Raw genomic sequence first — 25,905 nt, 5'->3', positions numbered from 1 at the left:
CCATCTACAATACAAAATGAAACCTAAAGTATTTAAGTGGTTAAAGCTACTTGTAAATTTTAATTATATAAAAAAAAAACTTCTTATATTATATTAAAAAGGTGTGTTTTTTTTTTTTTTTTTTTTTTTTTTTTACAGTATATATGTGGTAAAAATGGATCCTCATTTCTATCTCTTTCTGATAAAATAATTATTTATTTAGCTACATATAAATATATAAATATTAAAAAATTTAGATTAGAATAATCTAGAATTCTTAGGGCATTATGCCAATAGATGTACAAACTACTATCATTGTTTTCTAATAAATGATTAGAATCTTACCATATCAGCATTTATCACCCTTAATATTTACTTTTTTTTTTTCTTCATATTTTAATAGCATGTTTGAGATTGCATTTAATAAATTGAGCTTTTAAGTCAAAAAAATATTTTTAAACTTTTCTCAAAAATGCGTTTTGATAATTTTTAAAGTTAAATTTTTTACCAAACATGCCAACTTTTGTTTGGCATGACTTTTTAAGTAATAAAAATACTTGTTAAACTAAATAAGCCCTAAAATGTGATAAATGCTGCATAGTAAGGTCTAAAATATTTAACTTAAAAAATATGGTTGAGATTTGATGAAATCTACTGGTTTAAGATTAATTAATTTTTTCAAATTAAATAATAAAATTTTATCGTATAAGCATTTATCATTTTATTACTTACCATATTATCACAGTTTATCAGCTTATTATGTATCGTGTTGAAATAATAAAATCTTAACAATCTAATTTCAAAGTAATAGTTGAAATTAAGAAGAATCCATTCAATAAAATTTGTTAAGCATGAGAGGGAACTCTAATCCAAATTGATAAAAAGTTTTGTGATGAGTTTTTGTTTGGACGGTAATAAAAAAAAATGATTGATTTGATATAAAAATAAAATGAGATCTAAAATTTTTGTGAGAAAAAAAAAAAATTTGATAATAAGAAAAATAGAGAATAATCTTTTTTTGGAGAAGTAAAAAAGGAAAAGAGTTTTATTTTTTTAAGATTTCTATTTCGTAGTTGGCAAGCAACCCCATTAAATGCATACATTTGTGGTTTTCAAATCCCAACCACGTGTCGTCTTGGGAGACCTTGGTTTGACGCGTTTTCATTAAAAGGACCTTTTGATTTCGAATTCAAATCTCCTATCCATAATTAGGTCCGTACTTCACGCTTTTTACTTGTCTTTGCCCCTTTATATGGATTGAGATTCCCATTATATATCTCTTGCCTCGGGTTTGTTGTAGGTGCAACACTTTGGCTTAAGAGAAAAAAAGATTTAAAAAAAGAAAAAGGTAGATCTGAAAATTTTGCTGTTATGGAAGATGGTTTTTTAGGATTTTACAGCTTTGATTTGAGATGAGTATGGAATTTGTTTACTCTAAATAGAGAAGGTATTCTTTGGGACTTGACTATTCTGAGGAAGGTAAAAGCCCTGCATGTTCTTGCACTAATCCTTTTATCTACCAGTTTTTCATCTTCTTCACTTTGTTTTCTCTGGGGCTTTTTCTGCTTTTTACTGTTGTTTCTTTGGATGTATTGGTGTCCAATTAAGCGATATGGCATGAAGCTGTAATGGGTGATAGTGAAAGCTCAAGTTAACGCCATTTTGCTCACTGTCTGCTGATCTTAGCGACGCCATTATCTAGTGTTATTGAGAATCTTACTACAGAAACTTCCATGAGAGTGTGCTTGAATTGAAGGAAATGATGGAAAGTGAAATAAATTAAGGTTGCGTTTGTTTTCAAAGAAAAATATTTTATTCAAGATAAAATCATTTTGAAAAGAAACTTATAAAAAGTATTTTTGGAAAGAAATATATGTTTTTTGGTTGTTTGGTCAAGATCTAAAAGAAAATATATTATTTAGTTGTATAAAAAATATTTATGTTAATTTAAACAAAAAACTCATAAGTTGGTGGTAATGGTGATTGAGTGGGAGGAGTGAGAGAGGAAGATGGTGATGGCTACATGGATTAATGGATCAATGGATTGGGGAAAGGCAAAGGAGGGAGATGGTTGTTGGGACATGGATTGATGGATCAAGGGAAGGCGAAGGAGAGAGATAGTCATGGTGGTGATCGAGGAGAGAGATGAAGAAAATAATGATGGTGGCGGATACAAAAGAGTGATGGTGGTGATAATACAAAGAAGTTGGGGAATAAGTGGCTAGGAGGTAGAGGTTTGGTCCACAAAATGCCTAATGTTTTAGCAAAGTGTAAACTATTTTCAATACTATAAGTGAGTTGACATGGTTACAACAATTTCTCTAGGAGATTGGATTCTTAACTCCTACTCCTATTCTATTGTTTTGTGATAACTACTAACTAGGTTATTTTACATATTGCGTCTAACCTGGTGTTTCATGAAAGGACAAAGCATATTGAGGTTGATTGTCATTTTATTCGAGAAAAGATACTAAGTGGAGATATATCTACACCATTCGTGAAGTTGGAGACCAGTTAGCTGCTATGTTTAAGGTTAGAGTTTGTTTGTTACAAGTTGGGCTTATTTGATATATATGCCCATCTTAAAGGGGGAATGTTAGAAGAGTTTCTTAGGGTTAAAAGAGTATGTTGGTGACATGAATTTGTTAAGGGGTATTTTGGTCTATGTATTGAATTTACAATATATAGGATACTTCTATTTTGTATTGTTAGGTTAGGGAGGGCTAGAGTGCTATTTGGCTTGAGAGTGTTGTAGGCCAGGCAAACAGTGTAATTGATGAGCTAAAGTTCAAGCCAATGGGGAGAGCCTTGTTTATTGTTGTCTCAGGTGCACAATATTTAGACTTGTATGGGGTGGCTCGTCCCAACAGGGTGAAAGATAAAGACTCAGGCATGGTGTGTGCTATTGGGCCCAGCGTTTTAAATCACTCTCGGCCAGGAGTTCGCAGTGGGGCCTTCAGTGGTTCTTGGTGTGGGAGTGAGCTTGTGTCCCCTTCTTAGCCCGGCTTGCTTCAGGAGATGAAGCTCATCACAAAGGGGTGGATGTTTGCGGGTTCGGGCACACTTAACTCAAATCCTCTTTGGTGTCCCAACATGCTAGGATGCGTTTTTAAGAGCATGGGCCTGCTTCAGTTAAATGCGGCTTGGAGTTTTAAATCAATGTTGACCTAGGCCCAATTACAATCTTAAGTGGAAAATTAAATAGGGGATAAGGAGTCCACATTCGAGCTCAAGCGAACGAGCGGATTCGGGCCATCCCTCCGCTCAATCCACTAGATCTCCAATAGCTTTGCCACTACCTCACGTGGTTGTTACTGATCATCCTGGTGGAGGCGGTAGGGGAGCCAAGGTGCTTCGAGCAATCTATGTTTTGAGACCACTGCCGGTGCTACTCTATTAAGGGTGTTAACTATGGTCACCCTGCTGCGATGCCGCCTATCAGAGCTTCAGTTTTTTGTTTAGAATGCGCTAGTGGTGACCCTTAAGCTAGAATTTTGGATGTTTGTTTGCTGGTTGATGGGTCTATGGATGTGGATATACCTTATGGCATATCTTTTGCTGATGGTGTGATGGTTATACCATGTCTGGGTGTTTCCGATTTTGCGAGAGGTCCTAAGGCCCTAGAGTGGGCATTAGCCTTCAGAGATGGGAAGAGAGTGTTGATTCCAGGTTTGAATCCTTAGAAAGAGCAAGGGGGAAGGCAATAGGCTAGGAAAGGTACATGAGACTGTGCAGACATCCCTGTTGGCATGTTGTGAAGTTGGAAAAACCTGACCAGCCGCAATGGAGACGAGATGCCTGCTCCCTCGGAAATGGTTCCCTATTTCGGGGAAGAGCCTAGGGAGAACAACCATCCCCTTGTTATTGAAGAGTCATTTGCTAGTTTTAGGTTCTTTATGTTAGGTGGTTCAAAAATTTATGAGTTTCTGTCGCTTTGTGGGGTTCTTTTGTGACGAGTTTGAGGATGAGTTGATGGATTTGTTCACTACCATTGAAGCGAGTTGAAATCAAAATGGTCGGGCAAGTCCATCTAGTTCTCTTTCTAATTTAGTGAACAAAAGGCGCCACAAGTTAAAAAGGTTAGCTTGTTCTTTTTTTTTTTCGTTCTATTAATACGACCTTAAGGTAGGTCATTCTAGTAGAGGCAAAGGTAAGGGGAGGGAGGGGTCCAACTAATTCTTTATGAAGCCTAAGATTCTGTTTTGAAATGTTCAAGGGTTGAATAAGAGGGATAAAATGTGGAGGATTAGGAATCTCCTTAGAGAATGGAAGACTGATATTGTTTGTTTACAAGAAACCAAACTGCAGCTTGTGTCTAGGGCTGTTGTGTATAGTCTTTCACCCTATCAACATGTGGATCAGCGTTATTTGAGTTTGAGAGGGGCTTCTAGAGGGAACTTGTTAATGTGGGATAGGAGGGCGTTGGAGAAAGTTGAAGAGAGTGTGTGTGTTGGTGGGGAGGGGGGGGGGGGGGGGGGGGCGCATTTTCTGTTGCTTGCTCTTTCAGAAATGTTGATGACAATTTTGAGTGGGCTTTTGTGAGTGTTTATGGCTCTAATGTTGATAATGACAGAAGAGTTCTATATTGGCTAAGTTGATTAGTTGGTGGAATTTACCATGGTGCATTAAGAGGATTTCAACATCACTCATTACCTGAGTGAGAGATCTAGTGACTCTCGTTCTTCCCTAGATGTTAGAGTTTTATGAGTTGATTTTTGAACATGATCTTATCGTTATCGTGGTCCAGAATTGGGAAGCCCAGTTTCCTGATATTTCTCAGAGGCTCCTTAGACTTTTATCGGATCACTTTCTGTTATTGCTTGATTGTGGTGCTGTTGTAAGGAATAAAGGGTATTTCAAGTTTGAGAAGTTAAAATTAGAATTATGTGGATTAGGTAAAACAATGGTGGGTGTCTTACAGGTTTGAAGGCCACCCTTGTTTTTTCCTAGTGCGCAAATTGAAAGCTTTGATAGTCGACTTGAAAAAATAAGATGAGGAAGTTTTTGGTAATGTTGAGAAGTAGAAAAGGTTCTTATGGATAAGCTCCAAGTGATGTTGTTGCAGAAGAAAGATTCTTATATTATATTGAAAAAGTGAGAAAGTCTAAGATTACCAATGATCTTGAGAGAGTTAACTTTTTCGGAAGAAGTAAGTTGGAGTTAGAAATCGAGAGCACTTTGGCTAAGAGAGGGAGACAAGAATACAAAAGTTTTCCACATAATGGCCCATTTGAACAGAAGGAATAGCACCATTGAATTCTTAGTTGTAAATGGTTCTACTTATGTAGACTCATTAGAAATAAGGGAGTACATTCTGCAATTTTACACTAGTCTTTATTAAGAACAATTTAGTTGACAACCTAATTTAGAAGAACTTCTCTTTGATTCTATTAGTGTTGAGAGGCTTTGTGGATGGAAAGAACTTTTGAGGATAGTGAGGCCTTTGAGGTGGTGAGAGCTTTGAACGGCCTAATGGGTTTCTCTTTGGCCTTCTTTTAATCTTGTTGGGAGGTTCTCAAAGAAGATATCGTGAGTTTAATGCCCAAAGTAAGTTTGAAAAAAACCTCAGTGCTACTTTATTCCCAAGAAAGCCATGGTGGTGGATATTAAAGAGTTTCGTTCTATTAGTCTTGTGGGTTGCGCTTATAAAATTATCTCTATTGTTGTAGCAAATAGGCTGAAAACGGTGTTGGAGATTGTTTTTAGGTCTTGGAATGCTTTTATGAGGGGGAGACAAATTTTAGGCTTAGTTCTAATTGAAAACGAATGCCTTGACAGTAGAATTAAATTAGGGGATCCAGGTATGCTTTGTAAATTAGACTTAGAGAAGGCATATGGTCGTGTTAAAGCCTGTTTGGAATTGTGTTGGAGAGCTTAAAAAGTGCTTTTAGTACTTAAAAAAGTGTGCCAAACAAGAAGCCAGCCTGTTTGGTAAAAAATTTCAAAAATACTTATTTGACTTTTTTACTCTATAAATGGCCAAAACGCATTTTTGGCAAAAGCTTGAAAATAAAGCTTTTGCCAAAAAGCTCTTTGATTTAAAAGTTCTATTTATCAAATACAATCCCAAACATGCTCTTAATTGGGATTTCTTGCTGTATTTGTTGAGGAGATGTGACTTTGGGGAGAAATGGTGCGATTGGATAGAATATTGCATCTACGTTGTGCGCTCTCTGTGTTGATTAACAGAATTTCATCCCCCTTTTTAATAGTGGTGGGCTGCCCAGAGACAAGGATCCTCTTTCCCCTCTATTGTGCGTTGTTGTCATGGAGGCTTCAAGTAGAACGCTGTCCACCACTGTGAATAAGGGGCTTTTATCAAGTTTTTCAGTACGGTGTCTCATCTCTTATTTGCGGATGACATTATGATTCTTTGTGAGCAAAATCTAGGTCATTTTCATCATTTGTTATGTCTTTTCTTATGCTTTGACGCTGTCTCGGTGTTGAAAATTAACTTGGCTAAATAAGAGTTAGTCCTTGTTGGCGTTGTGGAAGATGTTGGAGGCTTGGCTATCCTTGGTTGTAGGGTGTCTTATTTGCCTATGAAGTACCTGGGCCTTTCGTTGGGGGCTTTGTTTGAGAACAAATCTATCTAGGATAGTATTATTGAAAAGATGAAACGTCGTTTAGCAAGCTGAAAGAGACTTTTATTTATCTAAGGGTGGTAGGATCACTTTGATTGAAAGCACTCTTTCCAATTTGAGTCCTATGGGATTGGGGTATGGAAAAACATTAGAGTGGGGTGGGGGGTTTTCTTTAGATTTGTAAGATCAGGTTTTGGCATGATGTATGGTGTGGAGATTAGACCTTGAAGGCAGCTTTCTAGGTGTCATTTAGTATTGCTCGCTATAAGAAGACCTTAGTAGCAAGTCATGCACAGCTTTCTAATGACACTTTATAGTGGAATATTACTTTTATCATGTCAGTGCATGATTAGGAGGTGAAGTGGTCATTTCTTTCTTTAATCTTTTGTGCTCTCTTAGGTTGAGACGAGGTGTCGAGGATAAAGTTTGTTGGATCACTTCCAAAAGACAGACATTTGAGATCATATGCTATTACATTGCGTAGTCCCCCTCTGGCTCTCATTTTTCTTAGAGGAGCATTTGGAGAAATAAGGCTCCCTCGAGAATGACATTCTTTGTTTGGACGACAATGTTTGGAAAGATTTTGACATTAGATAACCTGAGAAAGAGGCACATCATAATGATAGATTAGTGTTGCATGTACAAGAAGTGCAAAGAATCCATTGATTATCTCTTGTTCCACTTCGAAGTTGCTAGAGATTTGCATGTAGTTATGCCCCAATTGGTGGTGGAGATTTTGGCTAGTTGGAGAGGTCAGTTTGGCAGCCATCACAATTTAGAAGTCTGGAGGACGCTTTCTTTGTGCATAATGTGGTGTATTTGGAGATAACGCGAGTATTTTGAAGATTGTGAGAGAATGGTCATAGAGTTGAAAGCTATCATGTTCAAGTCTCTTTATGTGTGGATGGCTGCCTACATTAGTTCTCGCTTTTCTAATATTCTAGAATTTTTGGTTTTTTGTTCTTTTGCTTCCTAGTTGGACGTCTCTCTTGCATACTGCCTGTGCACTTGGGTTGTGCCCCTTTACACTTCTAATAAGATTGAATTAATTATAAATAAAAATCATTGGTTTCATTTGTTGTAATTAAAAATTCACTCATTTATGCTAGATGGACAATTATTTATGTAGTTTCAGATTGATATTTCCTTGAATTGATAATGCACTTTCAAATATGTTTAAGGCTTGCATTACTTTGTCTGCATAGTCACCATAGCTCAGAATGTTGGCTATTATTTCTGTCCAAGTTCTCTCTCCTGAGACTAGCTGGCAGAGAACAATAAGAAATTAAAGCTTCCATCATTCCTTTTACTGTTGAATCCATGAGGAAGTTTGACTGAAAAAGGTTAATTATAGAATCTCTCAAGTACGAAAAAAATTTAAATTAATCCAATCTGTACATCTTAATGTCTCCAAAAAAAAGTCTGGAAAATGGGTGCCAACGGTGTCAATGGAGGTGAAGGCATTTCTACGTGGAGTTGGTTTGGTGGTTGGATTCTTAATTTTTTTTTTGGTAGAAATGTATAAATATATTGAAGATTATACTATATATAAGGGACAACCAACAGTAGACCGTATTTTACTCTTAAAGACAGTGAAAATCCCAAAGCACTAGAATATAGGGTTGGACTTTCTACTTATGATAACAAAATTTGGAGCATGGTGGGATAAACCATGCTTTAATCTATACTGCCCCATTACTCTCTTGGCTGATTGATCTTTATATCTTTCGGGCCTGTTGAAGCTTTGTTTTCTTTACCTATTGTAACCAGTTACATGAATTTAATTTCTTTTACAGTGCTCAAGATGAGCTTTATAGACATTGTGGACTTATCTAGTGATGATGAATGTGGACATCTGAATGTGAAAGCTGTTAAGTTGGAGCCTGGTATTGTTGGGGGCAGAATACAACAGAAAGAGAATAAGGTTCAACTAGTGAAGCGTCACAAATCTCAAACCCAATGTGGAAGGCAAGAATCTGAAGAAAATAGAGGCTCAAATGCTTTAAGTACTGGTAAAAGTAGCTCTAGAATATGGGATCAAGGGCAGTCTCCAGTGGATGATACAAGTCTTCCTTCCACATCACCTACGTGTCCTGCACCACTTTGTAGGCAATTCTGGAAAGCTGGGAACTATGATGATGGGCTTGGTTCTAAAGTCTCACTTCAAAGTATTCTCCTGTCAACTATAACATATTAATGTTTGCTGACATGCATGTGGTGTTTTGCTGATTTTTGGTCTTTGAAATTTTATGGCCATGTCATCATTGGCTCCTAAAATACTGTCCAGCAGACCACTGAGAAGCTGTGGTTGTAATGCAGCTCTATATGAATGTTCTGGTTTTAGATGTTTCCTAGCTCAGGCTTTTCCGTCGCATAATTGTGATAAACCCTCATGCTCTGTGCACAGTAGCACCTGCATCATGATTTATGAAAGCTTGATATATTGTTCTCTTACATTTTTATGCTTTTTTTCTATTACAGATGGCAAAAACTATCTACATGTCCACCCGTTGTTCCTTCATTCAAATGCCACTTCACATAAGTGGGTCTTCGGCGGTATGTGCAACTAATGAATTTGCATGTTTCAGTAATTGTGCTTATATCTATGATTGGTGGATTTATGGCACCTTGCATTACTGCCTTTTTCTGGTTGCTTCCTGTTTGCAGCTGTAGCAGAACTGCTTGACAACGCAGTTGATGAGGTGAGCTTTTTAACTTGAATTTTCGTACTTTATATTGTTGCTTTGGTTCGTTGTGGTGCTGGGGTTGTGTAATCATTCTAATGTTGCAAATTAATTTGAATGATAACAGTATACTTTGATTTCTTTTTTTGGATGGTTTTATTTTTTTGATAAATAATGAATTCATTGATAAGTGCAAAGGGGCGCAACCCTAGTACACAAAATGTATACAAAGAAAGGCCCCACTAAATGGTTTTGTATATTTCAGTAGTGTAGCTCATATTAATCTCAGACTTTTAGGTTGAGATAATTACTTTCTTAGTCTTAAGCTTTTACTCTCTCTCTTTTTTTTCTTTTTTTTTTTTTTTTTTTTTTTTTTTTAGTTTCTTTCTTTGTAAAACACAAAAAAATAAAAGAGGCTGAGTAGGCTATTTATTTGTGGTTTTTGTTAGGTACATCTTTGTGTGACATTAGAATTATTTTGCTGAGTACGCCTTTAACATCTATGTGAAAAGCAGTAAAAAAATTGAGGCAGTGGAAAATTAGAGAGAACAAGGTTTATTGTTGATTTAGCAATGCTGCCAATGGGGCTGGAATATATATGGTGGGACTATGTAGAAGACATAAAAATCTTCCTGTTACGCTATGGTAATGCCATGCTTGATAGCTGTTTTGGTTACTTGTTGAGGTATTGGTATATGGAAGCCTATAAGGTCATGGGCTTCTGCTTAAGCGTTTCCTTGGCCAGTTAAATTTCACCTCTTTGATGGTTTATATGATATTTTATTATAAAAGCACAACACTTCTTCATTGAAAGACAAGATTTTTCAGTTAGGTTCTTTGTTATGGCTTTTGCGGGATTGTATATGCTCTTGATGTTAATTGGCTGTGTTGTGATTATGATTTTTCTTTCTGTCTCAAACTATCATATCATGTTATGCATTTCACTATTTTTCCTTCTTTTCTTAAATTGGATAGATCCAAAATGGAGCCACTTTTGTCCTTGTAGATAAAACCACAAATCCAAAGGATGGAGGTCCAGCATTGTTAATCCAAGGTATCATGTATTTGAAATTATAGCAATCAGAATATGATTGTTACTGTGATCTGGAAGTCCTCACCAGTAAATTCTATACTGGAATATTTTTGCTAACTCCTATATGTAAAATCTGTTTACTTGTCATTAGATGATGGTGGTGGAATGGATCCTGTAGCAATCAGGCGTTGTATGAGTTTTGGGTTTTCAGACAAGAAATCTAAATCAGCCATTGGACAATGTATGAATAGTAGCAATCACTCTACAGTTTCTTTTGATTATCTTCTTTCATATTAATTGGGTTTACTTGTAGTCTTCCAGATGGAAACGGCTTCAAGACTAGTACGATGAGACTTGGCGCAGATGCTATCGTCTTCAGCCGCCACCTGAATAACAGGTTTCAATTCGAAAGTGACTCTTTTCAATCTTTATGCATTGAAATTTTGTGTTTAGTGACCCCGTATATGAGCCATACTGCCTTATAAACACCCACATGCATATATACATATGCATACTTGAAAATATACTTTTTTGATAACTAATGCGAATTATATAAAAATCAGCGTAAGGCGCCCCTATGTACAAACACAATATACAAGAAAGCTGCAACAAAACACCGACCCAACCCAAACAAAAGCCCCATAGAACATCAATACCCTAGACCCTTAATACTCAAAACCCACAATCTTATCCTCCCTATAATGCTCCTCATCAAGGGCAGAAAGGAAGGCCACAACCTTTTCCTCTTTCCCCTTGATGCCGAAGCCCACAAGCAAATGGATGAGAAAGCCTTGGGTTGGGTATCCTCTTCTTCGGGCAAAGGCTTGGGTTTGGTAGTGGGTTAGGTGGCGGCGAGCAGTGGCTTTGTCGACAATCATTGACGGTGCAGGTGTTGGTGGAAGGGTTGCCGCTCGCCGAAGATCTTCTGTTCAAGGAGAAACTCCCGGTTTCACTTTCGCAACACTTGCCTCTCTCCCATTATGTATGGCCGGTGATGAGGTAGCAATAGTTCCTCTAAGCACAAGGCTCTCTAATTTCGTTTTTGGCAGCAAAGTGTGCAGGTTAGGAAAGTTGCATGCTTGTTTTGGCAAGTCGGGCCTAGGAAAGGTAATGTGTGTGACCCCGTTTGTCTGGGGGCTAAGTTATCTACTACAGTGTTAGAAAAGGTCCAAGCCTCTAGTATGGGCTCTTTAGGAGTCAACTCAGCTTCCCGTAGTTCTAAATGGTTGTTGCCTGTCGGCATTGGTTGTTAGTGGGGGAAATGGTTTCCTTTGCCTAATTTTTCTCTTTCTCCTTCACCTTCTTCTCATGAGGAGGTTCCAAAATATCCTTGGCAAAGCTCTCCCTCTCCCTCTCTCTCTTTTGTAGTTGTTCTGCTTCGGCGGCTTCTCTACGTTCATTACTCGTGTGAAAGGTGCCACAAAGTTCTTTCAAGAGTTTAGGTCTTGGGCTGTTCTATTTTGGTCTCGTCAGCAGTGATTCAGTCAAGGTGGTTCTCAGACGATAGGTAGTTTGTGTCACATTGGAGAGCGATCATGTGAGTGGCGCGTGGTGGTGTCTAGTTCGATCCCCTTCAGCAGTTGTCATGTGCAGTTGGGTATGGAAAGCCGGTTCTTTGTGGAGGCTAAATCTTTTCTGTTCTCGGTGGGGAAAGGGTCTTTAGAGCTCAGGGTAGTGGAGAAAAGGAAAGATTTTGCAAGGGGTAGTCCTTTTGGGCTTGTGATGCACTGCGTGGCTGCTGTCGATGGTGGAAGTGGTGTTGTGAAATCCTGGGGTTGAGGATTTCATTAAGTCTTATAGGGAGGGGTCGAAGGTAACCATCGTGCGGAGAAGTGGGAATAGGTCTGGTAGGTTCTTGGAGGTGGCGGTCTACGACATGGGTGGCCGGAGAGGATTGGTTCTAATTCTTGAAGGCCTGATGGGCGGGCTTGGAGTCGTGTTTTAGGGGAGTTGTCTAAATTCTTGGCTTTTCTTGAAGACGATGGAAAGGCAGTTGGGTTTCCATCGTTTGCAGAGGTGGTGCATTCGGTGGCTCTTGTCTCTGTCAAAGGTTGCGGGCCTTTGGTTCAGATTGCAGTTCCGCGGGGTGTGTTGGAGCTGGAACAAGTGCTGTAGGTGGTGATTTGGGGTGGTTTGGAGAAGAATCATCCACTTGGTCTGGATTGCTCCGCGGTGGTTCGACAATCGGTGGATTGTTACGCTTTGGAGAAGCAATCGCTCAGTCCCCTAGGTAATAACCTTTGTGCTTCTGATGGCTCTAGGTGCAGTTCGATGTGCTGCATCTAGGGTGACGTTGATGGTTTGGCGCAAAAAGAGGATGGCGTATTCAAAAAGCTTCTCCCACTCTTTGGGGAGTGGATTGATTTGGCTTGCAAGCTTTTGCCTTAAGCGTTCTTGGCTTAAGCATAAGGCGGGCAAGATGCTTAAGAGGGTTAAGGTAGTCTTCAAAAGGGCTCGGTTTCGAGCTAGGTCCAGTTGCAAGGGTTCCGAAGCCCAATATAAAGAAGGCTGTTTTGGTGGGTTATGACCTGGTTTTCAGGTCAGATGCTTCTTTGGATACGGGTTATGAGACTTCGATGGGTGTTGGAGTGAACGAAGGGCGAGTCTCGGTTACATGTGTGATTCTATGTCTGACGTTGTCGGCGGCTGTTGATGGTCTTGTTTCGACTTTCTCCGGTCTTGTTTCGGTGTCTTTTAGACTTGAATCTTATGTTCCAGTGTCTTTTATGCATGCCTCTCCCTTTTGTGCAAGCCTCTACGCAAGCCTACTCTACCTTTGTTCTTTCGTCTCCGCCGCCGGTAGCAGCGAGTGTCTCTTTGGGGTACTCGTCAAGAGCTGGTCCAGCATTTTCTAAGCACGGGATTTTTTTTCCTTGGTGGTTGTGGCTGATATGGTAGACTCGGGAACTGAGGGGTTTTCTTTGGGGCCGATTTTCATTGAAGTTGGGTCAGATTCCTTTGGTGCCTCTTTGTTGGGGGCAGCCACTTTGGGTGAAAGGCTTCGTTTTTCTCTTCCGGTGATGTTGGGGTGTGGGGCACCTATCTACTCGTCGAAGTCCAAATCGGTGCTGAGATACTACTGTAGATTGAAGGTAGGCAGAGGAGCTCAGATGAACGCTTCTCTAATTGACGAGGTTGTGACGACGATCAGTGCTCCAATGGTGCCGTTTTTAGGTGCTTCATCTCAGGCCTTGGTTTGGACTGTGGTCCAATCCTTGTCGGAGCCAGGTGGGGGAGCGGTCAGAAAGTCTCCTTCGGCTAGCCGTTTTTGGTGAAGATCTAGTCTGTGGGGATCTCTTACGAGGGGGATGCGAAGAGGTTTTTGAACTTCATGGCTCCAGTTGATGAGAGGCAGTGCCAAGAGGTTTTAGTCTCCACTCCTAAGCCTAAAGGGAGAAGGGAGCTGAAGAATTTGGAGTCCTCGATCAACTTTGATGCAAGGAGAGTTGGCTCTAGTCGGGACAGAGGCAAGAGGGCTCTTCCTGCGATGTAATTTTGCCTAGGGTTTTGGGGGTTGGTATTGTAGGGGCTTTTGAGGTTTCTCCTATTTTTGGGTTTTTGTGGGTGTTTTTCCTTCTTTTTTATGTTTTTGTTTTTGCTTATTCTTTTTCTTTTTTGGTATCCTTTTTGTATACTTCCTGTATGCTTAGGGGCACCTTATGCTTTCTATAATATTTCTCTATTTACCTTTCAAAAAAAAAAAAAAAAAAGAGAGGAGGTTCCCCCGTGGTTGGGGGGGGGGGGGGGGGGAGAGTTTTAGTACACCGAAAGGGTTAAACATATAAGTTAACTGGTCTCCATACTCCACGAATGGTGTAGATATATCTCCACTAAGTATCTTATGTCAAATAAAATGACAATCAACCTCAATATGCTTGGTCTTTGCATGAAAAACTGGGTTAGGTGCAATATGTAAAGCAACTTGGTTATCACAAACAAATGTGATAGAAGTAGAAAATGAGAATCCAATCTCCGGAGAAAATGTTGTAACCATGTCAACTCACTAGTAATACAAGTCATTGCTGTATATTCTGCTTCGGCACTTGACGGTGCGATTACTATTTGTTTTTTACTTTTCCTAGTGACCAGATTACCTCTTAATTATGTACTATCTCCTTTAGTAGACCGTTTATTTGAGGAGGAACTTGCTCAATTTGCTTAAGTAAAACCTTCTAGAGGGGCAGGCTTTGTGGACAAAGTGAAATAATGGTGGTCTTCCTATCATTTTCAAGGCTCCCTGAGCTTTGTTTTGGCTCACAAAATTAAGGCTTTGAAAGCTGATTTAAGAGTTTTGAATGAGCAAGTGTGTGGCAATGTGGAGAACCAGAAAAGAATCTCATGGAGGTGTTAAATGTTCTTGATGGTTTGGAGGAAGAGAGCGTGTTATGTGATGAAGAGAAGCTGAGGAAAGACATGGCTATTGGTGATTTGGAGAGGGTAACATTGTTGGAGGAGATGAGTTGGAGGCAAAAGTCAATGGCTCTTTAGCTAAGAGAGGGGGACAAATGTACAAAGTTTTTCCATCAAGTGGCTCACTCGATGGAGAAATAGCTTCATCAAGTCGCTGTTGATCAATGGATCAGTTTCCTTTGATCATTCTGAGGTTAGGAAACACATTGTGGTTTTCAATAATAGATTGTTTATCGAACAGTTTAGTTGGGGACCCAAGCTTGATGGCCTTGCTTATGACTCTATTGATGAGGAGGGGGCCATTTGGTTAGAGAGACCGTTTGAGGAGATTGAGGTGTTAAAGGTGGTGAAAGGTATGAATAGTGATAGGGTGCTAGACCTTGATGGTTTACTATGGCTTTCTTCCAAGCGTGTTGGGATATGATTAAAGAAGATGTTATGAGGGTGTTCCATGATTTTCTTGCTAGAGGTAAGTTTGGAAAAAAGCTGTAATGCTACTTTTAATGCTCTCATTTCGAAGAAGCCAGAGGCTATTGATGTTAAAGATTTTAGACCCATTAGTTTAGTGAGTAGGGTTTATAAGATTATTGTCAAAGTCCTAATCAATAGGGTGAAAACTGAAGAGGGTTGTAGATAAGATTATTTTGAAGCCCCAGAATGCGTCTACTAGAGGAAGGCATTCTAACTTCGTTCTTATTAGCTAATGAGTGCTTGGGTAGAGGATCAGATTGGGTGAACCAAAAGTGCTTTGCATACCGGATATTGAGAAGACCTACGATCATGTTAATTGGGAGTTCCTACAGTACTTGCTAAGGAGGTGTCGTTTTGGGGAGAAATGACGTAACTAGATATTGCATTGTATTTCTTTGGTGCGCTTTTCTATTTTGGTGAATAGTTCTCATTCCGGTGTCTTCAGTAGCTCCTGTGGTATGAGACAGGGAGATCTTCTGTCTCCTTTGCCCTTTGTCATTGTAATGGAGGCTCCTAGAAAAATGATTTCAGCTACCATAGATGGGGGCTTTCTTTCAGGCTTTTCAGTGGGATCTGAGAACTCAGATATGCTTCACATTTCCCATCTTAGGTTAGCAAATGACACCTTATGTTTTTTTTGTGAGGCTAAACTAGATCACATCCATTATTTGCTTGCCTTATTCTTATGCTGTAAAGCTGTATCCGGTTTGAATTTTAATCTGGCCAAGTCATAATTGGTTCTTGTGGGTAACGTCAGTTGATGGGTTGGCCAGTATTATGGGTTGTGGGGTGTCTTCTTTGCCGTTGCAGTATCTTGGCCTTCCGCTGGAAATTCCTTTTAAGGCCAAATCAATTTGGGATGGTGTTATTGAGAGGATTGAGCGTCGTTTGGCGGGTTGGAATTATCTTCTTTCTTTTTCAAAACTCTTTACCACTAGACAGTTACCTTAATTCTTAATTTGCTTAGTTTTCATGAATTTTTTGACTTGTTTTCTATTTCTAGTTAGGTATTCTCTTATATATTCCCTGTGTACTTGGGTTGTGCCTTTTGCGCTTTTATTGATAATTTTGATTACTTGTAAAAAAAAGTTAAGCACTTGTTTGGTTAAAATATTCCTACAAGAAGGTAAGAATACAGTTTTTTTAAAAAGTGTTTTGTATTTTGAGAAGTGTTTTATGTTTTGAGCTTTTTGTTAATGTATTTGAGAAGAGTGAGAAATTTAAACTGAAAACAGAAAACAAGAATACAGTGTTGGCGAAAATAGCCACAATTTTCCTGAAATATCTCTTCAGGGATCTCTCTCTCCCTCTCTCTCCCTCTCTCTCACCTCTTTAGAATTTTATAAAGGTGAGAAGTTGATGGTGTTGGTGTAACACATGAATCACGTATGCACCATCCTTTAGGTTTAATGAATGGAAACTCATTTAATTGATCAAAAGATTATTAGAACCCTGTGGGCCTGTATAGTTCAGATGTTTTTTGTTCTATCTTTTAAGTGATTAACGAGTTAGTGGATACACTAACGTGAAGTTCAGAATGGCAACTGCATGCTAGAAAATTGATGGATTTTTTGCTTTGGTACTATGTTAAATGTGAGATATAGATAAATTCTTTTCATGTTTTTTTCCAATTTTTTTGGAGTTAATGAGGGAAAGAATCAGAGGTTCCTCAAGTACACCAAATAGTATACTCTTTAACTCTAGATTATTCGGTAAATTTGACTTTCAAGAAGATGCAATACTTTTAGGCCCTTGGGGTCCATCTGATGGTTCAGATGTTTTTTGTTCTATCTTTTAAGTGATTAACTAGTTAGTGGATACACTAAGGTGAAGTTCAGAATGGCAACTGCATGCTAGAAAATTGATGGATTTTTTGCTTTGGTACTATGTTGAATGTGAGATAAAGATAAATTCTTTTCATTTTTTTTTCCAATTTTTTTGGAGTTAATGAGGGAAAGAATCAGAAGTTTCTCAAGCACACCAAATAGTACTCTTTAACTCTAGATTATTCGGTAAATTTGACTTTCAAGAAGATATAATACTTTTAGGCCCTTGGGGTCCATCTGATTTTTCACACTTTCAACAAGTCTATGACTTTCAGAGCTCTTGCATTTTTGTTTCTTTACTTTTCCGTATAATTCAATCTGTATAATTCTCTATTTTTATATCCTTTTGAAAAATGATGAGTGAAATATCATTGACATGCCAAAAGTCAATATTTATATATGATAGATTTCATTTTCATTTGCTTTTTTTTTTTTTTTGTAAAAAATGGTTGGCAGTTCGAACTTCTTGTCAGCTAATATTAGTGTATTCCATAATCAGGACAATGACTCAAAGCATTGGTCTCCTCGCTTATACATTTTTGACAAAAACAGGCCATGACAGAATAGTAGTACCCATGGTGAGTTTCACTTCTCTACTGTAAGAATAGTAGTACCCAGGAGGGACACGCTGCCAAACCTACCATTCTTACTTGAAAGCTTTTCCGTTAATATGATGTATGAACAATAAATGTGTTACTATGATGTATGTGTATGTAATGTGCCTTAGAATGCTATAAGTTTGTTCAGGTAACACAATATGCTTACTTGATTTTCACTAAGGAATGAGGTTATCTTTCAACACGTGATTGTCCTGGGGTAGTTCCTGTTGCATGCTAGTAAACTTTAGATCTCAAAGTCTTAATAGGTGTCAATTATTTTGTGGTTTCTGGTTTTGTGGACTGTGATGGCGCAGCTTGCTCTGTTATCCTCTCTCTGCTGAGGTTTCTCTTACTTTGTAACCCACCATGTCGCTTGCAGGTGGATTATGAATTTAATGCATCAACTGGCGCACTGGACATATTACATGGTAAAGAACATTTTATGTCTAACCTTTCCATGCTGTTGCAGTGGTCTCCATTTTCAACAGAAGCAGAGCTTTTAAAGCAAGTAAGCTCATTTAAAATTTTCTTTCTTATGTTGCAACTTGCTCTTTTCCACACCTCATCTGTATGCTGCCACTAATTGATATAATGTGTTAACTATGATGGGAATCTGATTCATCAAAAAAAAAAAAAAAACAAACAAACAAACTATGATGGGAATCTGCAAATGTAAGAGAAATGGGGGTGAATTTCCTTCTGCCTCTATTCCATTCTTCCGAATATATAGAAAAGTTGGCTACACAATACAACTCATGAATTGACAGTTAGTGGGGCTCACCACATGTTCTAGAAACTTCTTGAAAGAAACTCCTATCATTCTAACACACCACTTCGAGCTGGAGCATGTATATAATATATATGCTCAACTTGGAATAAACATACAAACGAAAATAAACAAATTCTAATAATACGTAAATATTCTAGTCGGTTTATTTGGTAGATTACATGGTTTTGCTCTGAGTCACCTATTGAATTCGTAAGTGTGAATTCTACTTCTTTTTTTTTTTAAGTATTAATTTTTTATTGTTAAGTTTTATGCACACCTAGGGAGTCTTGATCTCCCTCCTCCCAATTCTTATTGGAAGATGCACTGTTTGACCCTAAGCCCGCTGGCCGTAATGGTGAATTTTACTAAAATATAATTTTTGTCTAAGAAGAAGGCGTTCCTTCTGTGAAGTTGTTTAATTACCAAATTTTCTCACTTCTCACAGATGTAGAAGAAAGCAATTGCATAGATGTTTCTTGCAGTTTACCTAGCTCTTAGAGTCCTTTTCAAACTTTTCTCACTTCTACCACAATTTGATGGCAGTTTGATGACATTGGGGCTCATGGCACAAAGGTTATTATCTACAATTTATGGTTCAATGATGATGGTGATGTTGAACTTGACTTTGAATCAGATCCTGAGGTTGATATTTATTTTGCCTTTTTTGTTGGGTAAACACCCCCTCCCACAAACCCCACACACACAAAAGAAAAATAAAAGAAAAAAACACACCCCCTTAGCGTCTTTTCTGATGATGGGGGCTTCCCTTGGACGGTGGTTGCAGGATATTCGTGTTAGTGGGGAGACCAAGAAAATTGGCACAATCCCTGGTTGGAAGACAGTAAATGAACAGCACATTGCCAATCAATTCCATTATTCTCTCCGTGTAAGCATATTACAAAATCTATATACCTGAATCAGATGTACAAGAAATCAATTTTTACTTACTATGGTTTCCTCATGTTCCACAGGTATACCTGTCCATCTTATACTTGCGAGTTCCTGAAAGATTCAACATTATATTGCGAGGGCGAGTTGTTGAGCATCATAATATTGCCCTTGATCTCAAATTCCCAGAATTCATCTTGTACAGACCTCAATCTGGTGGATGTGTGGAGGTTGGTATTAAATTTTTGTCAACTTCTTTCTTATCTGATTACTCTGTTGGTCTTCATTCAAAATAGTGAGTTTTGTGGATTTTATATGTTGCGATCGTATCTCTTGTCAAGTGCCAAACAATGTTCATTGTATTCTCATCAGCTGTTTGAACTGGATGAGCCATTTTTTTCCCTGGCCTGGCTGTAGGTCTGTAGGGTTTCTTAGTTAAAATCCATTTTTGCTTAAAAGGTCGATTCGTACTTGAAGGAAATCCATTTTGATATTACTCATGGTGGATGGTTTGTTTATCCTTTTTTTTTTTTAGGAAAATGGAATGCACACACCTTATGGAACTGGCGTGTGACCTTTCTCTCCATTTTTTTTTCCCATTTTTTTTTTAAAAATTTAATTTTAATCTTAGATTTGGTGCAAGCATGCATTGACCTACATGCGATGTACTTTCATATTTGCTGTCACTTTTTGGTGATTGATATATGCAGTGGCTGTCATTTACATTGCATCTCTCTTGTTTGATTGTGCAGGGTCAAGTTATAACTTCAATTGGATTTCTTAAAGAAGCTCCACTTGTGGGTTTTCACGGATTCAATGTCTACCATAAGAACCGTCTAATACTGGTAGTGACCTTTTAGAAAATGAGTTTCACTTCCATTGGTGTTGCGATGCGATAGTGAAATTGTTATGATGCGAAAATTCCTTATCAACTATTTACATTGTTGTTGTTATTAGTATTATTATCCTCCTCCTCATTATTATTATTAGTATTATTGTTATTGTTAGTATTAATAAGATAGGCAAATGAATCTCAGGCACTCATTCGGGATTGAACCTTTGACTTCACCTTCTGTCCTTGTTGAGAGGATATGCTATTTGGTTTTTGTTGTTGTAGCGTTCTACTGATTATTGTCATAATTAGATAGTGTCTAGCTGTTTCATGCTTTTGTTGTGAGAATGTTCAACTTTCTGTTCTTCTCCCAGTATCTCAGTGTGTAGCTGTTTCATACTTTCGTTGTGTGAATTTTCAACTTTCTGTCCTCCCAAAAAAATTCCTTATCATGCCATATTTTATTGTGGAAATGCTGCGCTTAATTCTTTGCCTTTTTTCTCTTTTCTTGCAGCCGTTTTGGCAGGTTCTGAGCTATCAAAACAGTAGGGGTAGAGGGGTTGTTGGTAAAAGCTGCAATAGCCCTCTTTTTATCAATTTTTTCCTTCTGTTTGGAGGTTGATTATGTTAAAAAATTGGAGTTTTGAGGTGCCTAATGTCAATAATGTTATTTTAGGTGTATTGGAAGCAAATTTCATTGAACCGACTCATAACAAGCAAGATTTTGAGAGAACTTCCCTTTTCCAAAAGCTTGAAGCTCGATTGAAGGAAATGACATTTGAATACTGGTAAGCTATTTCTAACATTAAAAAAAAAAAAAGTACTTTTCTCGTCCCGTGCTGCTGATCCTCTATTTTATTTGAATATCTCAAAATATTGTCCACTTTAAAGTAAATGGACATAATTTAAGACTTTCCTAACTTATCTTTTCCTTTATTTGAAAATTTTGTAGGACCTTTTCATTTCTTTATTTGAGTTTAGATTAAGGAGGAAAGTTTTAAAAATTTATACCTTTTTAGTTCAAAGACAATGCATTAAATCATTGTGGAAAGTGATTCCTTGGTCATCATGTATTCCATCCTGAACCAGCATCATGTCCAGGACTGGCAAATTGCATCTATTGTCAGAGATGTCTACCACCTCCTCAGCTAAATGTCATCTTGGACTGCATTGAAACTCCATCGTACTATCAACTCTACGCACATTCTTGCCAAATGGGTCGCGTCCAACCTCATGTGGAAGTATTCCCATATCTCTCCTCTCCCCTAGTGTAACTGGATTATATTGGGATCTCAAACCACCTTGATCCCTCTTTCCCTTCTTTTCCCTCCTATTTACTCCAAAAAAAAAGGCATTAAATGATGTCTAACTTACAACGTTGGATTTTCTATATTGGCCAACAATATGAAATGGAAGGTGTAGTATCTTGTTGTGATTATGGAAAATTTCCCTTCAATCTTCTCACTGTCCTGCTCTTTTTCCCTTTTCCTAATCCTGCTGGAGCGATAAAGTTTGTATTTTTTTTGGAAACTTGTCTAGGGGATTTTCATCCAACAAATAGAAGGTGGTTAATAAATTTTCAGTTTTACATAGCATTTAGATGGGGTTTTTAAGTATCTAAATTATATTTTATTTTCTTTCAATTGATGTATGGGATCATTTTCATTATTATTAAAATAAGTGACTTTTCTTCAACTCTTGTCATCAGTTTCTTTGTTGCATTGGTTTTAGTCAAATGCAATCAAGAGACAAATATTTTGATGAAATTGTGGCTTATAGTACCGTGTCACTTCTGTGTGGTGGAGAAATGCTCCAATAGTAGGTCAAGGTATCATAGCAGATTTGTAATACCTCCCTGATGCACATTAATGAACTTTGGCAGGGATTATCATTGTGGACTAATTGGGTACCATTCCAACAAAATCCCTCGAGTACCAGTGACCCCGCAGGTTTCATCCCATTGTATGCCACACTCTAGCAAACAACCTGACATGTCTAAGATAAATTCGCCTGCTATTAGTGGTTTAGAAGCAGCACTTGGAAGATCAGAGCAATCAATATCCAAGTCTCAAAGCATATCTGAACTCGGTACTTTTTAATTTAAAATCGTTTTTCATAATTTCTAATCTTAATAAACGTTATCCAACATATGATATGGTGCCTTGTGTTGGCATAGGATTACGTGTGAAGAGGAAGGAACATGGTGATATAATAGAGGTAGAAAAAGCAAAACGGCAGGCAGTGGAAGTGGTCAATGTAACTGATTCTGGGCATTGTCAGGATATACAGGTCTGGATGGGCAACTTGTAATTTAATTTTCTTTGACATTGAATGCTGCTACTACTGCACCCACCCACTCTAGATCAAAGAAATTTAGACCCCTTTCTCTATTTACATTGATTAATTTGAATTTATTGGCTATACAGAGACTACCGAGGAATATAACATTAATGCTAACGTTCTGTTTGTTCCTGTATTGATGATCTGGTGGGTCTGCAAAAGCATGCAAACCAACCTTGAAATGAAATCATCCTTTTCTTTTACCTCTTTTCCTGTGTAAAAGGGAAAACTCCTCGACCAATATCTGGCTTCTTTTCTGTTATCTTGCTTGTTACTTTCATTGCACAGTTTACTTTTCAGAACTGTTTTCTGAGCCAAAATGCACGATTGATTGCTCTATAGAGTGCTTTACGGTTTTGCTTTGGATTAATAACTAGGAACTTTATTAATCTTCTAATGGGTGATCATATCCCGCACTCCTTTATTGAAGAATAATCTCATAGCCATAAAAGGGGAAAGAGAGGGGGGAGGGAACTTTTGCTAACGTCTTTCATGCATTTTATGTAGGCACTGAATGCTGCCGATAATCAGCCGAAAGATCAAGAGACTGTAAACTTGTTGCAAGCAAACAAGAAGCTGCATGCAGAGTAAGTATGTTAGGTGTTTAGTCCTCCATGGTTAGCTGCACTTGCACTTGACCACATAGAATAACAGATTAGATGGAATTTTGTTTCACTTTTTCCCACCCTTTAATTGGTAACGTATGCATGCGTCCCGTGAGCTGTGATCCTATGACCTCATCCTCTACTTTGCTCTTTTGGATTGAGGAGGTGCCATTTGAGATAGAGCTCATTGACTAGATTGAATGGAGAATCCAGATATCAGGGGTTGACATTTTGGTCAAGATATGGGAGATCTACTTCATAGTATCATATTTCTTGGCTATTTATACAAAGCACTGGCTCATGCTTGCATAGTTGCATGGCAAAGAGCCCTTTTTGGCGTGAAAATATCTTGACTAAATCAACAGTTGCACTCCAAATTATGAGGAACTAAAATTCATGCTCACAAAAGGCACTTATTTATTTGTTTTATGTTTTCAGATGTTTGGAATATGAGAAGAGGGAGGAAGAACTTAAACTCAAGGTACTTCGAATACACCAATAGTCACTAATTGTGTTCTAGATTTCTGTCTTTGTGTTAGATTCCTGTACTATTTCTGTACTTGGTGCTAAAAAATTTTGATCTCTGTTGTTATGCTCAAAACACCTGACATTTAATTGAAAAAAAAACTTTGCTACTGTGGTTTTTGGGTAACCCACTAAAGATGACTTCATTTCGTGTAGCATCTGTAGGAAAACTTCTTTCCTTTTGGATGGGGTCATCCAAAAAATAAAACTGGAAAATAATAAGGAAACCCTTCAAGGAATTTTCCATGGTCCAAAACTCTAATGACATGTAGGAAAACCAAAACCCCTAGAATTTATCCAATACATCATGTAAAATAGGCTCATTTCAATGTTTGTCCAAATGTGCAAGTACCAAACAAATTTTAGAATAGTATAATGTTTAGCCCAGCAGAGTTTCTGATTCTTGAAGTTGTAGATTGCTATCCTATCACCTACATTAGAGCAAGTGATGGGTGCTCTTTTAACTTGTAAGATTTTCATTTAACCAGTTAATGAGAATCAATCTCTTTGAATGTGCAGGTGACACAGCTCAAAATTGAAATAGAGGAGGTTCAACATGAATATGATCGGATGTTGGGTGAATTAAAATCCCTAAGCACTGTGAAGGATGAAAAGAATGCTTTAATATAGATTCTGTTTGCTCTTTTTATCCAATTCCTTCATTTATAGCTTAGTGTTGTAGTGATAGCTCTGTGTAGCCTAAAGTTTTCTTCCTTATAGAGGGGTGAGGTGGATATAAGATCGTTGCAACTTGTAAAGGCCCGTAAAAGAGGTGAATAGGTGTTCCCAAACAAACTTAACTAGTTAAAATTTAGAGGCACAAGCCAGACAAAATCAATCAACAAAAATTCAACATGCAAGTGTAGTAGATAAAACTAGAAGATAATATGTAGAGATTTTAGTTGATGAAGTAGAAATTTTTTGAAGAACTCTTGAAAAAACTTTAAGACTTTAAGACTTTCTTGAAAGTTGAGGAGCACAAGTCACTAAGAATTACTCACTTCTTTATGAAAATTGAAGAGAGCAGAAACCACTCGGGTTTCAAAAAAATAAGGGTAATGTCACATATACAATTCTTTTACAACTTTTGACACCTGTTAACATGTGATTGGAGACACATTAGCTACTAAAATAATAATTTTAACAACATGCTGGCATAGGTAAAAACGGTTAAAGAGTTCTAAATAGTTGGAAGTTTAACATTTTTCAAAGGACAATTATCGCATTTGAGGGGATTTATTGTACAAAAGAACTCTCAAAAGTCTTATCCTACTTCATTCTAATCTTCTCAAAATGGGTAGTCAGCATTTGAAGTTTATAATTTTTAACAATCTAGGTTTCTTTTCAAGAGTTATTCATTTGAATTCTTCTTACGAAATAGCCATGAAGATAGCATGTAATCATTTATCTCATCCGTTGACCAAAGATCTATATCCCTACGAACAACTCCATCAAAAAGAAGCATAGGTTTCGACCAACCTTTTTCAATTGATAGACACTTTCATCCAAGATTTCAGGAAAGCTTTCATGCCTACTTTCTGGTGGGCATAATTGCTTCCATCAAAAAAAGGTAATGCGGTTAAAGATTGAGGGTCTGTTTGGCAAACTATTTAAAATTAATTTTCTCTTTTCAATTCTTGGAAACTCTCAAATGTTAGGTATCCAATCAAATTTTTAAATGTACCCTCACACAAACGCATGCAAATCATAAAACACCTTTTTTTTTTTTTTTTTTTTTTTTTTTTTTTTTTCAGAAAAATTAAACATAAAACACTTCGAAAAAGAACTACGTACATTTATTTTAAGACTTTAGAAAAAATGAAGGCTAGCGTGGTGGTCACTGATGGCTGCTTAACCCATAATGGCACTAGGGACCACTGCGGGGCTGCTAGATAGGTCTTACGCCCACTTTTGGTATCTCCGCGATTGCTGCTGGGATTGTTTGGCAGGGGTGTCAAGGCGGTTAATAGATTTCACTAACCGCAACCGCTAACCGCCTAGCGGTTAGCAGTTAACGGTTAATCGCTGGTTAACGATTAGTGAAATAGATAACCGCCCGCTAACTGCTTTTTCAAAATTGGGCTTTTTGAGAGTTTTTGGGCTTTTTGGGCTTTTTTGGGCTTTTTTTTACCCTCATATATATATATAGTGTCTCCTTGGGCCCAATTGCTATAAAAAGAGTCCACATTGAAAAATCAAAAATATTTGACCCAAAATTTACATTTACTTGTACTTTAAAAAATTTTCCTTAAATATTAAATCATCACCGGTTAACTTTTTTCTCATTAAATTATATCATATGATTAATTATTTAAATTATTATCATATTTACTTATAATTTTTTTTCTTTGAATTGAACT

The 25,905-nt window shown here is 37.6% G+C and overlaps 1 protein-coding gene across 8 annotated transcripts; it reads left to right on the top strand.

The window, feature by feature from the left end:
• The first annotated feature begins 1,235 nt into the window (after positions 1 to 1,235).
• On the top strand, positions 1,236 to 24,213 carry LOC132175496 (protein MICRORCHIDIA 6). 8 transcript variants are annotated; one of them, XM_059587467.2, is made up of 20 exons: positions 1,236 to 1,458; positions 8,360 to 8,731; positions 9,045 to 9,119; positions 9,231 to 9,265; positions 10,223 to 10,301; positions 10,432 to 10,521; positions 10,602 to 10,677; positions 17,487 to 17,565; positions 17,966 to 18,094; positions 18,899 to 18,997; positions 19,140 to 19,241; positions 19,327 to 19,473; positions 19,996 to 20,088; positions 20,590 to 20,641; positions 20,752 to 20,863; positions 21,958 to 22,163; positions 22,252 to 22,364; positions 22,923 to 23,002; positions 23,459 to 23,501; positions 24,065 to 24,213. In XM_059587467.2, the coding sequence occupies exons 2-20, from the start codon at positions 8,368 to 8,370 to the stop codon at positions 24,173 to 24,175; spliced, it is 2,085 nt and encodes a 694-aa protein (XP_059443450.2). In that variant the 5' UTR covers positions 1,236 to 1,458; positions 8,360 to 8,367; the 3' UTR covers positions 24,176 to 24,213. The 8 variants fall into 8 exon arrangements, with proteins under 8 accessions (XP_059443450.2, XP_059443451.2, XP_059443452.2 ...); XM_059587468.2 differs by lacking the exon at positions 1,236 to 1,458 and adding an exon at positions 3,248 to 4,058; XM_059587469.2 differs by lacking the exon at positions 1,236 to 1,458 and adding an exon at positions 4,581 to 6,369 and having other exon boundaries at positions 18,899 to 18,928.
• The last annotated feature ends 1,692 nt before the right edge of the window (positions 24,214 to 25,905 follow it).

The sequence above is a fragment of the Corylus avellana genome, chromosome 3, assembly GCF_965113065.1.
Source record: "Corylus avellana chromosome 3, dhCorAvel1.hap1.2, whole genome shotgun sequence".
Classification (NCBI taxonomy): domain Eukaryota; kingdom Viridiplantae; phylum Streptophyta; class Magnoliopsida; order Fagales; family Betulaceae; genus Corylus; species Corylus avellana.
This window is presented reverse-complemented; position numbering and strand designations above follow the sequence as displayed.

Bases quoted from the DNA above. Each gene is read 5' to 3' on its own strand.
- LOC132175496 (XM_059587461.2), top strand. From the start codon at position 6,345: ATGATTCTTTGTGAGCAAAATCTAG. The intron at 10,302-10,431 runs GTATCATGTATT...ACTTGTCATTAG, and splicing joins TCCAGCATTGTTAATCCAAG to ATGATGGTGGTGGAATGGAT. The intron at 22,164-22,251 runs GTACTTTTTAAT...GTGTTGGCATAG, and splicing joins TCAAAGCATATCTGAACTCG to GATTACGTGTGAAGAGGAAG.